General features: G+C 45.5%; 2 protein-coding genes across 2 annotated transcripts; both read left to right on the plus strand.

Moving 5' to 3' along the window:
• The first annotated feature begins 3,217 nt into the window (after positions 1–3,217).
• Positions 3,218–8,892, plus strand: LOC136785727 (uncharacterized). Its single transcript, XM_066746961.1, has 3 exons — positions 3,218–3,658; positions 5,979–6,056; positions 7,375–8,892. The coding sequence occupies exons 1-3, from the start codon at positions 3,494–3,496 to the stop codon at positions 8,305–8,307; spliced, it is 1,176 nt and encodes a 391-aa protein (XP_066603058.1). The 5' UTR covers positions 3,218–3,493; the 3' UTR covers positions 8,308–8,892.
• A 1,277-nt stretch (positions 8,893–10,169) lies between these two features.
• LOC136784596 (delta-like protein C) lies at positions 10,170–13,980 on the plus strand. Its single transcript, XM_066745362.1, has 8 exons — positions 10,170–10,309; positions 10,984–11,087; positions 11,161–11,317; positions 11,991–12,113; positions 12,431–12,561; positions 12,649–12,925; positions 13,328–13,687; positions 13,908–13,980. Exons 1-8 carry the CDS (start codon positions 10,170–10,172, stop codon positions 13,978–13,980), a joined length of 1,365 nt encoding a protein of 454 aa, XP_066601459.1.
• The last annotated feature ends 1,047 nt before the right edge of the window (positions 13,981–15,027 follow it).

Consider the following 15,027-nt stretch of genomic DNA (forward strand, 5'->3'; position numbering starts at 1 on the left):
ATACCAGCAAGAAAAGCAACGGCCAGCTTATTATTTTGACAAAGGTCGGTCTGCACGAGGAAAGCAACGACGACGTTTATAAAGTGAAATATATCTAGCAATGATGGATTTTGCATCGCGAGAAAAGGAATATAATGGGTCGAAAGTGCGTTGGGAGCACATGGGTGGTGCGCGAAGAGGATTCGAACAATCGCATTTGCAGATTGAATCGATTCCATGGAAAGGCAAAAGTAGGCGAGGTTCGATCGATCTGGCAGAGAGAGAGAGAGAGAGAGAGAGAGAGAGGGAGGGAGGGGAATACCCCGGAGATTCTTCTCCCTCGATCTCTCGCGGCGTCCTGTGTGGCTTTCAACGAGGATCCGGCCACCACGTGACGACGCGTGCCGGATATATTTATTAGGAATCCTCGGCGCGTTTTGGTCTGTCCGAGCAATGCGACAATAAATATTTGATCCAAGCAAGCCGTATGAGAAAATCGTACAAAGCAACATGGTCATGGGAACCAGCGGCGTTTGACCGGTTGATTAAAGATTTAAATCACTTTCTACAATAGGGCTATGACGGCTATAATTCCCTCGGCTCGACCAGAGGGCGTGCATTATTAATTTTCCCTTGCATTATTTACTTAGACTTGTAGATCTCGCGTACGAAGCACTCGCCCATCACTGTAGCATGACTCACAACAAACGGATGTTCACCGCCACCGAGTATTCACGATAAGGAGGAAATTGCCAGGCTTTCGACTCTCCCCAATATTCTCGAGCACTCGACCAACCGCGAACGTGATTTATCTCGAGTTATTAATTAATATTTCGACGAGAAAAGAGGGAAGGAGTATACTCTTTCTCGAGTATATAATTTAATCGTAAGCTGGCATATTCGTGAGGTACGCGACGAATCTCAACAGTTTTTCGAGGACTGTTTCGCATGGGAGTCTATATATATACAAAAGCACGTGTCTTGTAGAGATGAGAGAGAGAGAGAGATTTGGCGTAAAAGTATCGTTCGAGATGAATTACTCGTTGGAGATATATTTTCTCGCGACTTACAGTGGCAGAATGGTCCATGACCAGTGGTCCAGGTGTGAGAAAAACGAGGGTTTTACAATAAAGTGTCACTCTCTATTGAAGAAACGATCCAACGGAGCGCCACCCCTAAATGCTGGCTAGATGAATGGATTTCCATTGGCGAGCCTCCTTTTCTATAGGCTAAACGGGCGCGTTGTGTGCTCTGCTGCGGCCCGTTTTCAGTTCGTTCAGAGATGCACAGACCTAGGCCCGTTTAACGTCACGTATATTTCACCCCACAATCAGCCAGAGCGAGACAAATACCCTTATTTGTACACATCCTGTGCATTGTGACGTAGCGCGGAGCACCCAGGGAGCACGCACGACTTCCGGCGAATATCAAACTCGCTCTTTTCTTCCCATACTCTTCAGAGTTTGGCTGCTCCTCCTTCACAACTTCAAACTTTTATTTTCTCTCTCTCTCTCTCTCTCTTTCTTTACTTCTTCGTGGACTCTTCCTAATTCTCTACTCGGTATGTGGGTGGAGCGCGGACCAATGCCATACCTGCCGGATGGGATCCATATTCGATCGGACTAGGAAGCCCTCGCGCGATAATACACTTCCCATGCACCACATTATTCTCTCGGAGTTTGCGATATATCGCGTAACACCGACTCTCATCTTATTGCTCCAGCGCTTTTCTATTCTGCCGCTACCCCACTGTAGTCCATCAGGTTCCTTCGACGACAGCTTTCCCTCCGCCCGAATGTCAAATGGGCGGGACACGCCCGACACACTAATTGCGTCCAAATTTTCTTAGACTAGCTCGGGGTCGTTGGGGAAAAAATCTTTTCTCTCGGTACAACCGGTAGAAAGATCCACTTCCGGCAAACAGCATACGAGATATCGAGTTTTTCGATTATATTGCCCCTGAGAAATTCGAGGAGAACAATCATTGCCAATCGTTCTCCAGTTTCATTGCTCCTATAGATTCCATTTTTATCGGTAGTCAGCTGGTAGCTTTACTCGAGGAACATTCGATGCAACGATTAATTATCCACACATATATGTATAGGTATACCTACTTGCAGTTTCGTAAACAATGTGTGATACTGTATAGCCGAGTGAAGCGATTATCGACGTGGCTTTTCAGTGAACCTTATTTTCTCTCCCTCGATTGCTAGAATAGACAATGAGAAAAATCTCCTCTGACGCGATAGAAAAAGAGCGATTTCAGGTCGGGCGAGATGGACCAAATGCGATTCATGCCGCGAGCAGTCAATTTCCAACTCCCCCAAGTTGCCAAATGGACGGGTCTGCCCTGTCTATCGGCCGGCGTTCGGCTTTTCTTCCCGGGACCGACCGTTTCGCTTTTGGGAAAATCGCTCGTGAGGAATAAGACGGACGGCAGTTCTGGACCATATGTCCCGGTCCCATGCAGACCATGGATAATCGCAATGAAACGTTGTGCGGTTACGAACACAACTGTGCGAGGGTCTCCATGCACAGTCTACTATTTATATTTAATACGAAACTATTAACCGAGTCTATGGGAACTTTAACAATTAACATGAAAAAAACATTATGCAATACCATTAACGTAAGCAATTCGGTAGATACAATTTTATCTAACAATGCTACAGTATAAATACTCGAGGATAATTCAGAGAATATAATTGAATACGACAGAATTAAAATTAGAGACGATAATCATTATAGCCACTTATATTTGCGACAAGCTTAATGGTTTCTCGGTAGAAGACAGAGGGTGGTACATACACACACACACACACACACATATATATATACTGTAGAAAAATAGTATAATATAAAGCTCTTAACGAAATCAATTTCGGTGACCATAATAGTAGAGTGGCAAGAGCATTATAGGCCGCTTCGCTCGTTTCATCGAAAAGGTACTTCGGTATACACATAATATTCGCAGTTTGGTATAGAGCATAGATGTATATGGTCTAGGAGGGTATCCGCAGTTGGAAGAAAATAATTTGGGCGAAATAGGAGCGATGGGACGATGGTAGAGATGGCCATATGCCGAGGGACGCTTCAGTCCATGGATAATTACAAGGGATGCAACGGAAGCGAAGCGGCGTAGTGGGGATGAAAGGCGATGGTGGGGAGCGCGGCTATATAAGGAAGGTCCCGACCTCGGAAGGGTCGCAGTCTGCTGGAAATTTCGTAGATACCGGTAGCTGCGTCATTCGTACAATCATCTCGCAGTGCCACGCTTGTTTCTCGCGGCATCGCCACTACCGGCGTCGTGTGACGAATCTCTTGGTAGTTTTTGGTGCTGCGCGAGAGTTTGGTTGGTTCTGAAATTTGATCAGTGCATGTGCGGTTGCGGAGAAGGAAGGAAAGAAGGACGCTTGCACGAGAGATTGGATCGGATACTTTCCATTCGTGGGTGTGAGGGTGAAGGACACTGGTAATAATCATCGCCAAGGTAGTGCAATTTCCTTCGGCCGAGATGCAGATTTTATGGATCCTTTTACTGTGTTGGAGCGCGTCGGTGGTCAGCAGTTTCGACCTTAGACCGATGTTCAGGGTCGCGCAGTGCAGAGCGCAGTGTCTTCGAAACCACAGTGAAGATGGATCGTGCGATTGGAGACGCGGTGAGATCGTGTGCAGCGAGGTAATTATCCGATTTTATCTGTCTCCGCCTTTGTCCTTGCCCGTGCAACTCTTGCGTCCTCCGATCGTTCTATCGACCAATCCCATTTCGCATTATAAGCTCGGCGACAAAAAACGCACGCGGCACGGGGAACAAGGGATTCCCTCGCAATCGAAAAACTCTCCTCGAGATATAATTAAAACTCCCTCTATATCAGTCTCGCTTTCTTCCCACCATCGTCATCTCACATCTTCCTCTTCCTTATTTCTTCTTCTTATTTTTCTTTCCTTCTTTTCAAATTGCCCCTCTTGCAGTAGCAGCAACGACGAACATCGGGAGTTTTTTTCTTCTTTTCTACGTGACCAGACGAAAGAAATTGCTTTGAAAACACATTTATATGGGTCGTGTGCACGGTGGGACGAACGCAGGAAGAATGTCAGCCTCGCTCGGCTTATCCGAGCCGACTCCACCGACTCGTGCTTCTCTTCCTTCGTATTTCTAATTTCATGCCTCCCGCTTATCCTGCGTTGACCGTCGTTGGTCCCCCCCCCCTCCCACCTCCTCTTTCCCTCTTGGCTCTCAGCGTGCATTCCACGCGAGTCGCGTAGCTCTCGGTAAAAGTCGAACGTCTCGAGAATTTCGGCATTGAAAAATCAACACTCGGACCTGGCCAGAGAGTGAATCCGAACGGGACGAGAATACTCGAGGAGAGAGCGAACAAACAACAAACATTTCTGGACTGGGAGCTGCTCGCTCACCGCATACGTGCTACGTAGAATCCGAGGAAGCACGTAGAGACACTGTCATCGGTGATCGGTTGGAAATCGGATATAGGTCCGTAGAAATGCGGTGATAAATCTTTTCCTACGGTTTTATGGGACGCCATGGAAAATCATGGTGGTCCCTACGGCTCCACCCTGTCAAGCCTTGGACCCTCTGGACACGCTGCGGATGGACAGATGGGAGTTACGATTAACCCAGCCATGATTTCTACGTATTCATCTTCTCGTTCTCTCTCTCGCGCGCGCGCGCCCTTTCTTCCACTATAAAATGCATTACACGCACATATACATATGTATATACGCACATGCACGAAAGAAAGGAGACGAGAGAGGATCTCGCGAGGGCGTTGCTCATTTGAGCAAGGGTGAGAGAGGTTTGTGAACGTGGGGGTGTACATTAATTTCGGGGAAATCGATGCCATCTTGTCGTCCGTCCTGATGCGTTTACGAGTGTGTGGCCAGCCCTAGGGGCCGGCTGCAGACACTCGCCTCGAAAGCCAGCCACGAATGATCCATTCAAATTTATGCTCGGCTTCGGTGACGAACGCTCTCAGTCAGAATCACAATCGTATATATATATATATATATATATACCACACGGACGCACGCACACGCCTATCTGCCTCGTTGGAATAACAATTTTCGATAGAACTGTCAAGTTTGCTGGGGGTGGAGGTTAGAGGTGTCTCGACGAATCGCATAGTTTTATTCGATACGCCAAATGCGGAAGGACGAAGCAATTATTTCCCTTCCAATCCGGGATCTTCCTTTGCGATTCAAGAGAACGAAATTATCCTTTGCTGCAGAGAGAACGAATAAATGGGAAATCTCGGGAGAGAATCGTGAAGTGGTTGCTAAAATATCGGAGCATGCCTTTTTGGAAACGTCATTAGCGCGAAAAGGGGGACCCTCGGCAGTTTCTACGAAGAAGCAGCCGGGCTTAGAAAAAAAAAACAGAAGACGGCACGGAGCGGGGACCGCCGCGCCAGAGTAGAAGGGAGGGGTCCTGGAGAAAAAATGAAGAAAAAGGAACGAAAACAGGACCCTGGCTAAAAAGGAAAGGGGTAAGGTTGGGAGGGGGGAGAGCGAGAAAGAGAGAGAGAAAGAATAAAAAGGAGTAGGGCGTGTGTGAGCGAGAGAGTACCCCAATAAATATGAAGACAACAACGACGGTGCCTGTTATGCCTGGAACAGGTTGGAGCTAATTCGAGAACCTTCCCCCACTACCCCCCTCACCCCTTGGCAGACCGCTTAAATCGCTCGATTCAACGGTCTTGGTCGATGCTTCTTATTCTCTGCCTACTCCATCCACTGTTCGCTTGCCGACACTACACCACAGCGCGTCTCTTTCTCTTCTCTTCTCTACCCCTTCCCCCTCCTCTTCTTCATTCCTCACTCCACTCCAATCCACTCCACCTTACCTTATTCCCCCCTCCCTCTCTCTCTCTCTCTCTCATCCTTTTCCGTGCATGTATGTGTGTATGTATATCGTGCGTGCGAGAAGAGATTTTTGTTCGCCGCTGAAATTCAACTTGCCTTTTTTCTTCGTTCTGTTGCAGTGCTGGACGAGCTGCCGGTTCCTGGAGAACAAGTGGGAGACCACGAAAGCCTTGTGCGAGCGATACCAATATGAACATGTAAGTAAATTTACAGATGAAAAAACGAAAAAGGGAGAAGGTACACGAGCGAGCAGACTCGGCTATACGAGTGAATTTTCGTCCTTCGTTGGACCCTTGTCCGATTCGGGGAAAGAGTACCTGCGCCCTGTGCTCGCAATTGTACGGCGGATTCTTTGCTCAGGATTCGCATGGGTCTTCGACAGAGGCTTATATAGCTAGCTTACCCGATCCCCGGCAAACAAAGTGTCCAGCTACCAGAAGTATCAAACTTTTTCTACACCGGGATAAGAAATACTTTTACCCATGATCGATTTTATCCCATTTGTACAAAGTTTCCCACAAATCGCCGATGGGTTAACCGAGCTCGCGTAAGTATTTCCCCCGCTCCCTTTTGCTTTTTCTTTCTTCCACTCCCTCTATACGTGTATATAGAGAAAGAGAGAGAGAGAGAGAGGAGGCATGGAGGGAGTAAAAGACTTGGAAAAATATGACCGGGAGTCGGCTCGGATTTCTGACCCTTTTTCGGAGTAATCGGAGGTAAACCAGGTAATCTGGATGTCGGTTCGCGTGGTAGTTGGCGCGCGAACGATAATAGAGAAAAGCTCGTAGAAGGAGAATCGATGAAGCGCGAGAGAACCTTTCTAGTCTAGCGAAGATAGCCACGTGAAGTCTCGAAAGGCGAAGGGAAAATGCGCGCAAGAGAGAGGAAAAGAGGAGAGAGAAGCCATTGTAAGTTGGCGCGCCTGGGGAATAAAAAGGAGCCGGGGGCCTTTGGCAGAATGGGAAAGGCCAAAAGATCGGCCTAGAAAACCCTGCGAGACACAGCTACCTGTCGGGTTTTCAGGAAACGTCTATGGGAGGTCGATAGTCCGTACTATGTAGCTTTAAAGCTCTACTAAAGCTTCGCGACGATAGCCATCTCACTCAAATATTTGGGGACAAAAATAACTACTATACCATATACGAATTGTGCGTTCGTAAATTCAGGAAGGATCCACTCTTATCTTACCCAGTCACGATCTTTACGAGCAAAACTCCGCTTTCGAAGATAAAACTCATCGGCTCCATCTGCGCCATATGCTGTCTTCTTTCTAGCATTCGAGCCCCGAATTAGCCTCCGCTATAATGGAGAGACGTCGATTAACGAGGCTTCGTCACGAGCATAAATCTTAATACCCTAGGCGTTAATAGTCCAGAGCGATAATTAAACATGCGACAATTGTGACGGTCTTCGGGTGCTCTTTCCTCTAACGTGCTTATATATATGAGTAATAATGATAACGACGATGGTGCAACGATAAAGGCTATATAAAGACATGTATATCTTCTTTCGCAGTGTCCTTCCTGCCAGACAGTGTGCAGCTATCTGAAAACTCAAGTGGAGGAGAAATATTTGCCGTCGATGCTGCCGTCACCGATGAAAGGTCCTGTAGCGATGGAGAAGAATGACGTTGCCATTGTGATGCGCAGGATGCACAAGGAATGGAAAGAGTCTGGATATTATCCTGGTGGGAAAGCACCTACTTTACGACCGGACACGTGGATCATCGTCGTCGCTGAGAATGGATTGAAGCATTATAGTTCGCAGGAGTGGGTACCGAGCCTGGAATCCTTGAAGGCCGGTGCTCTCTATGAGGCGACCATAACGTGGAAGGATGTACAGTCGCAATTGAGAAAACAACAGGACATCGAGCAGAAGAGATTCAACGACAGGGTCCGTCAATTTTTCCTGGAGAAGTACGGGGAGAAAGTTTTATCCGAGTGGCGCAGTCAGGAGGACACTCAGATATCCGAAGACGTCTTCAGGAGATTCTTCTTCAGGAGGAAAGATGATCACTCTGATAAGCCTCTCGAAGGTGAAACCACTCCCTCCACCGGCAATTCGTTCCTCGAGGATAAAGATGGGCGTGATCAATTCGGCAAAAAGGAGTCCTTTGTGGTGTCCTGGGAGCCCGAGGCCGGCGGTCTCATGGGAAACCAAGTGACGGATTCGAATTCTGCACAAATCTCTCTACTGCCAGGCACGAAATACCTAGTGAGGGTTGCGTCCAACGAAGGTCCTGGAAGCTTCCCCATTGAGATCGACACTAGGCCCGACTCTGTGCAGGTTGAGAAAATAAAAAAAAACTTTGTAGTCTTATTGTATCCTTGGGATATCCTGACGGCGGCTACTTTCGCTGGATTCATAGTTCTCGTTGTGGTGTGTTTCGTAGCTCTCAGGAGGAGCAAGAGCGTGGAAACTGAAGAGGAGGAGGAGGAGGTGGTTTGAGAATGAAAAGCATCGCTCTTCTAGGCTTTTCAATTAACGCCGACGTTCCTTCGTCGATGGCTTTTTTTTCACAATCTCAGGGATTTCCGTTCCTTCGCGAAGGAGGTTCAGGATCTTCTTATCTCCGCCGAGATAATCGAGGTTTAGACGAAATCCAATACAAGTCGTTATCGCTCAAATATCTTCTAGCAACTAATGGACGTTTTGTAAACTTCATCTTCAATGTCTGTAATCAGTTGTTAATGGGAAATTAGTTAGATATGAATTTGTATAAAGCGATGAATTGTACATAACTTGTAATATTTAACGAAGACGATTGGCGACAGGAAGAGAGAGAGAGAGAGAGAGAGAGTGACAAAGATTACGTCTGTCGAACTAAGAATGGCAAAAATCTACAGATTTATCCTATATAAGAGCAAAGTAATAGGATTGTACAGAATTCTGCGATAATATTTTTATACGTAAAACGGAATATATTGATTGATGCGATTCTTGCTCAAAGCGCAACGAACAGACTGTACAAAAGTTCCTATCACTGAGATATGAAAGACTGGCATCCCAAGCGGGCCAGCCAGTCGCGTTGTATTTATTTGTAAATAAACCAAGCGATGTAAATAGTCTATGAACGATAATAAAAGAATTCATGTATAATATTTAAGACGAAAAGTGGAATTACTACTAAACTTTTTCATGTATCCCTCATCCAATCCTACTTCTTTATATTTACGCGTCACAAGTTTTATTGCACTAGAGAGACTTTTATATCGAGTTTACAGTAGAAAGAAGTGATCCCGGCAGACGGTTCAAAGCCCTTTGGTTTATCAAATATTGGCCACACGGTGTAGTCATTGCAATGCGTAATAAAACTAAGATACGTGAAAAAGGATCGTTCGATTAGCATATATATTTTTGTACAGAAAGCACGCAGAAAAGGGAACGTTAAAGGTTTAAGGTAACCAAGCGGTAAAGGCTTTCCTCCATTATTCATACAGTGGCTTTAAGCGTCTTACTTTTGATCTCTCGGCTCCTTGGAATTTATATCCCATCCTTCGTAGAAACGAGCATTTTCAGGATAAAAATCTCTCACGTCCCAGATTCATCGAACTTTTTACATAGAAACTTGAAAGTGGCTATATCAGGGTAGCGCTGGTTCTTCCTGGATCGAATCGCCTTTTGGCACAAGAGTGAATTTCAGACTGAATGCAGCAGCATAGTGAAGGAGGAGGATGATGAAGGGGGAGGGTGGGAGGAGCATCGGTAAGCCGAGAGAGTCGCGCAAAGTGGTCGAATAAACTGTGCGTAAAATAGACACGCCATTGGAATTTCATGGGCCGAAAAGTCGTTTTTCAAGTTCGCCGCCGATCCATCATTTTTAGCCAAGAGGAGAAGATAACGCGTCCTCGTGTTCCGATGGAAGTGGAGTAAAATCGCGCATAGTGGAAGTAGAGGAGCACGATCGATGAGTATATATACTGTACAGCGGAGGGAAGCGATAGTGGTGAGAATATAAGTTGGTTCCGCGAGAGCGAGAAAAGCCGAGCGTTAATATGCTACCGAGAAAGGGCGTTGCTTCTGGCAAAGTCCGCGATGGAAGGTGCATTGAACTTTCCCGAACGTCAAACAAACGTTTCTTAGGTAGGAAAAGAGCTAGGGAGTAGGAGGGAGGGGAGATATTTCAGGTGTGTGTGGCGCACGCACATGTCTCTCTCACGTACGTGACACGGATGGAGAACACAGGTAGGAGATGGACGCACACATCGCATTAGCGTGAAAAGTATGCCGTGACCTCGAACAAGGTCCCGTTATCCAGGCATCGGCTTGGACGCGTTCGTCCTCAGTCCTGACTCGGAAGTCGAGCCAAGATGATACCGCTCCTCGCTTACCTGAGTATCCTGATTGGTGCCCGTGAACTCGCCATCCTCGACAATGGACCCACCTCCCTCGGAGTCGCAGCTGTTTTCGGCCTGAGCGTGCTACCAGTTGGATTCGCCGCTGGACCAAGGTATATTATCCAAGGCCAATCCCGGTTATGCCAGGGATTCGCTTCTTCCGCTCGGTCGACGATGTCCGATCGATTTCTCGCTCGACCTACCACCCGAAGTACCGCGCGGATTAAGCCCACACTCTGCCTCATAGACTCACCGATCTCTTCTCCCTTACCCCCCTCCCCTCTCTCTAAATCTTCCCTTATCTCATCTCTCCTATCCCGTCCTTTTCATCCCCCTCTCCCCCTTCCCCCCTCCATTCTTCGGTAATCCCTAAGAAAATCACAAAACTCATCACGATCCGCTGAAACCGCTTCCCCAAAGTGCTTTGGTGACCAAATACCTCGAGTTTGATCGCTTCGCAACGGTAATCAGTGATACGTTCAGTTATTGTTAATCGTCGCTTCGCGTGAGACAAACCAGGAAACACAGCTGTATTTATCTGTTTTCATGGTAAAAGGAGAAGCTAGCGAAGCGAGTAATTCGTGGAAAGGTTCGTCGTAATGCTTTGTAGCAGCTGATATTACATGTGAATAGAGAAAAAGTATATATAGAGTATATTACGTGGTATACTTGCTGTAAGCTGGGTCGGTGTAAAAACGAGAATGGGAACGTTATATATACTCTTTCGGTGTACCGTTGCATTTATCGAATCTACGCGCCCCTTATTGTAACAAAGATTCGATTTCAGGTACGTACCAAAATGGAAGAAGCAAGCTTGCGAAATTCCAGCCTCTCAACATCCCAATTCTCATTACGTATGCGACGAGGCTGGTGAAGTGAAATGCCTACCAGGTAAGAATAATAAATAGTATATAAGCCGCATGAAAGCAAACATTCTTTCATTTACCCATCCCTCCTTTGTCAGGCTGGACCGGTGACCTATGCGACGTTCCGATCTGCAGAAAGGGTTGCGACCCCCTGCAAGGCTATTGTCGCAGACCCGGCGAGTGTCGATGCAAACTTGGATTTTACGGTGATCTCTGCGACAAATGCGTCGCTCTCCCTGGATGTCAACACGGCAGGTAAATTTTCTCATATTTCCTCTTTTATCACAAAAGAGTTACTCGATCTCTCAGTTTTTCCAAACCCCTGCACCTTCGGAACGATATATTCTGCTGAAACTTCAATCTACAGAGTTTTTCTCTATATACATCTTATATTCACTACAATTGTTATTTGACTCTTGTACTACTCGGTACTATCATACTGATTAATCCATATTAGCATTATATTTACATAAAGAACAACGGCTGAAAATTAACGTTTTAAAATTGTATATATGAAATATATAGTAATATACGTACAGTAAGTGTACAAGCGCTATAGTCAAATAACACGATTCTTTATAGCATTATTAGAGAAAATCCCTGTGATGGTATCTCTCGCTGCATTGAACTCACAATTCGTATATAAACAAGATATAATAAAGAATCTTCTTTTTTTCGAGGCTTGAACAGCGGCCTCGATGATTAGCTTCCTACGTCTCGTCAATCAGGATGATAATAATCCTAGAGTTGTTCGACTTTCGCGCTGATCGATTTTTTCAGCAAGATAATTATTATCGCCATTACGCGGAGCGAGGGAAAAATAAGAATCGTGTATATAGCGCACGTTTTCCTGCTGAATCTCGAGCATCGATCGAGAAAGTAATTCCTTTGGGTGGATAGACACGAACATGCTCGATTTTACTTTCAGGTGTAACGTGAGCTTCGAGTGCGCCTGTGACCCGGGCTGGAAAGGTTTATTCTGCTCCGAGCCAATTTGTGCCTCCGACTGTAATCCGAGCCAGGGTTACTGCGACAAGCCTGGCGAGTGCAGGTAGAACTATCATTCTCTCTTGGCCTTTCCCGCACGCCACCTCACCCCGCCCCCACTACTTTTTTTCAAATGATCGATTTTCGACGCGCAAGCATACCCTTTTTAATCATTCGCGCAATCTTCCCCCGGCAGCAACAATACCTGCTAGCACGCCATAAATCTTGGATTAATATGGCCCGCGCGCTATAATTCAGTATTAGGAGGTCTTACGCGGAGAAGAATTCTTCGAGAAGAAATCCTCAGAATTATCCACCGCGCGTTAATGCAATGATTCATGACGGCATTAGGAATTTAAAGCGCATTATATTTTGAAATAGATGTCGGCTAGGATGGCAAGGGCCGAAATGCAAACAATGCGCGGTGTTACCGGGATGTTTACACGGGACGTGCCAAGGACCTCTCGAGTGTCGCTGCGAGCCCGGCTGGACAGGATTGCTTTGTCAAACTCGTAATAATTGCTACTTACTTTTTTCTCTTTTCTTCTTATCTCAGAATCCCAGCCAGCAGGGTTCGATAATTATTCTCTCTGCCGCAGCAATTTGTTCCCCTGGCTGTAGTCGCGAGCACGGTGGCTGTCGACGACCAGGAACCTGCAGATGTCGGGTTGGCTACACCGGACCCAATTGCACCGAGTGTGTGCCCTATCCGGGATGCGTTCACGGTATTTGCAAAAAACCTTGGGAGTGCAGATGCGAACCTGGCTGGGCAGGTGACTTTTGCGACGAGAAATTGACCTTTTGCGAGGACCATTCTGCCATTTGCAGAAATAATGCCACTTGTGTCAGTATGACTCCGGAGGATGGTAACTACAGGTAAGAGTTTTTCAATTTATCAGAGATATGATTTATTTATAATACAATCTACATGCCCCAGTCTCGACAAATAAAGTTTCCATTTCAATTTAATCCATATTATCAATATCAAACTTTTGCAGTTGGTTTTCCGCTGCATGATTAGAAAAAATAGATCCAATAACTATGAGGTCTTATTTTTAAATAAAAAAAATACCATTCAGTTTGTCATTTAAATTCTAAATCAAAACAAGACCATTCGTCGCTCAATTGTTGTAAACGCAGTATATAAAACTAAGCTTCAAGACGTGGTTTTGTGCTGATTAGACAAAAACTGGCGTAAAATGAAGATTTATTTTTCGACTCGGATAGCGAGCTGTAACGAGCATAGTGCTTAGTCTGCAATGTATATCTTTCTTACAGGTGCAACTGTCCCCTGGGTTACACCGGTCGTCAGTGTCAGATCAAAACAGTCGTACCATCGACCGAGTTGAAACCACCGATGCCCGATCCGATACCTTATGACGTTGTCACGATACTTCCATCAGAATCAGAGACTCGCAAGACTGTGGTAAAGCCGGCTATTCAGACTGACAATGCAGCAGTGGCTAGTGGACCTGTTAAAGACGAAGAAAAAGTGGAAGAACAAACCGCGGAACCTCTTGGACCAATTGTTATCACGGATCCTCCCACGACCGTTGATCCTAACGCTACAGCTGGAAAATGGCCCACAGAGCCACCAACGGAAGCACCCTCCACCGAACACGAACACGACAATGAAGCGTAAAGCCCACTGGACTCGAACAATCTTCCCTTATTTATTTAAATTATTTTACTCATCCTTCTTACGCTCCATCATGCTCAAGCATAATCATAAGTATAGGAGATAATTTATAGATTTTCAAGTATAACTGTATCGTACATGTTTTATATCATTTATAATATATATAAATTTCATGTATGTTGATCTATATATTTATTGTACAATATATAATTATTGTAGATATATTAGCAGAAGAAGGAATGGCTTTCGCATTTTCGTGAATGGGATTGAAAGTGGAGAAATTTTGGAATAACCTGGAATGGGAGACTATAAATTCGCTCACGTAGCCAAATCGCAATGCGGCAGTTTCGCGGTTGCGTGGGCGATGTATGATATCGTATTGCGGATTCCACAGGGCTATGTGTTTCTAGAGAGTGGTAAACCGCCAGTATTTCAGACTAATTATCCTTACTTCCCCACCGACGCTGTACGCTTCGTTCAAGACAGTTGAAATTTTGCTAAAAGTGACTCGTCGAGGTATGAATGTATCAATCAATAACTAGGGAAGAGGTAAATCAACGAAAAATTTTCTTGAAAATTGCATGCTCCGAGTTTGGCGAAGATCGAAGAAGAAATTTGGCAGAGAAGGAGATAAATTAAGCTAAAGGTCAACGGACCAACTGCAAGCATGCTAGATTCTATTGTATAATATAAATACATGTCAATACAGTTAATTCTTATGGTGGAATATTTGTGATGAATGCGCGTGAGAGGAGCCATGTATACGCTGAACGGCTGCGTAATCGAGCGTGCAGAACTCGCGTCACTTACGTAATCCGCGCAATGCATTTGTCGGTGCACGCTCTGCATTCAATGACGCAGATATTGGCACCGACAACCGTCTCTAGTGTGTTTCTTTCCAAATGCAATGGCTCGAAAAAGTCAAGAAACAGATTCGACCGAGAAGCAGCCAGCCAACCATCGATTCACGGAGCATGACAAAATTTATTTGGCCACAAGTTTTTGCAAGGAACAAACTGTTGGAGTCGTTGGGAATTCCAAAAGCTCGAAACTTAGAATTCGATGGGTATTCTTGCGAGCTATAAAGTTTCCTGTAAATAAAAACTTGAGAGAAGCATGGCGCATTTATTTATAGACCAATCGCAGTTTGTAAACAGAGCATTATCTATTCTTGACGTGGAAAAAAGTTATTGAGACAATAGAAACGATAGCTTTTCTCTAGTTTAGTTGATACATTCGATTCAACTATGCTCTATACAGTATTATTCGGAGAAACATCGATGAAAATATATAGACGGAACGTCCCTCTCGCTTCCGTATACTGTGGCTACGAACTAAT

Source organism: Prorops nasuta, unplaced genomic scaffold (assembly GCF_024137725.1).
Source record: "Prorops nasuta isolate Cenicafe-Biocafe unplaced genomic scaffold, Cenicafe_Pnas_1.2 PNAS00003, whole genome shotgun sequence".
Lineage (NCBI taxonomy): Eukaryota > Metazoa > Arthropoda > Insecta > Hymenoptera > Bethylidae > Prorops > Prorops nasuta.

Coding starts and splice junctions, on each gene's coding strand:
- LOC136785727 (XM_066746961.1), top strand. CDS start 3,494: ATGCAGATTTTATGGATCCTTTTACTGTGTTGGAGCGCGTCGGTGGTC. Junction 3,659..5,978: donor GTGAGATCGTGTGCAGCGAG/GTAATTATCCGA, acceptor GTTCTGTTGCAG/TGCTGGACGAGCTGCCGGTT. Junction 6,057..7,374: donor AGCGATACCAATATGAACAT/GTAAGTAAATTT, acceptor CTTCTTTCGCAG/TGTCCTTCCTGCCAGACAGT.
- LOC136784596 (XM_066745362.1), top strand. CDS start 10,170: ATGATACCGCTCCTCGCTTACCTGAGTATCCTGATTGGTGCCCGTGAA. Junction 12,114..12,430: donor GACAAGCCTGGCGAGTGCAG/GTAGAACTATCA, acceptor ATTTTGAAATAG/ATGTCGGCTAGGATGGCAAG. Junction 13,688..13,907: donor CACGAACACGACAATGAAGC/GTAAAGCCCACT, acceptor TAATTATTGTAG/ATATATTAGCAGAAGAAGGA.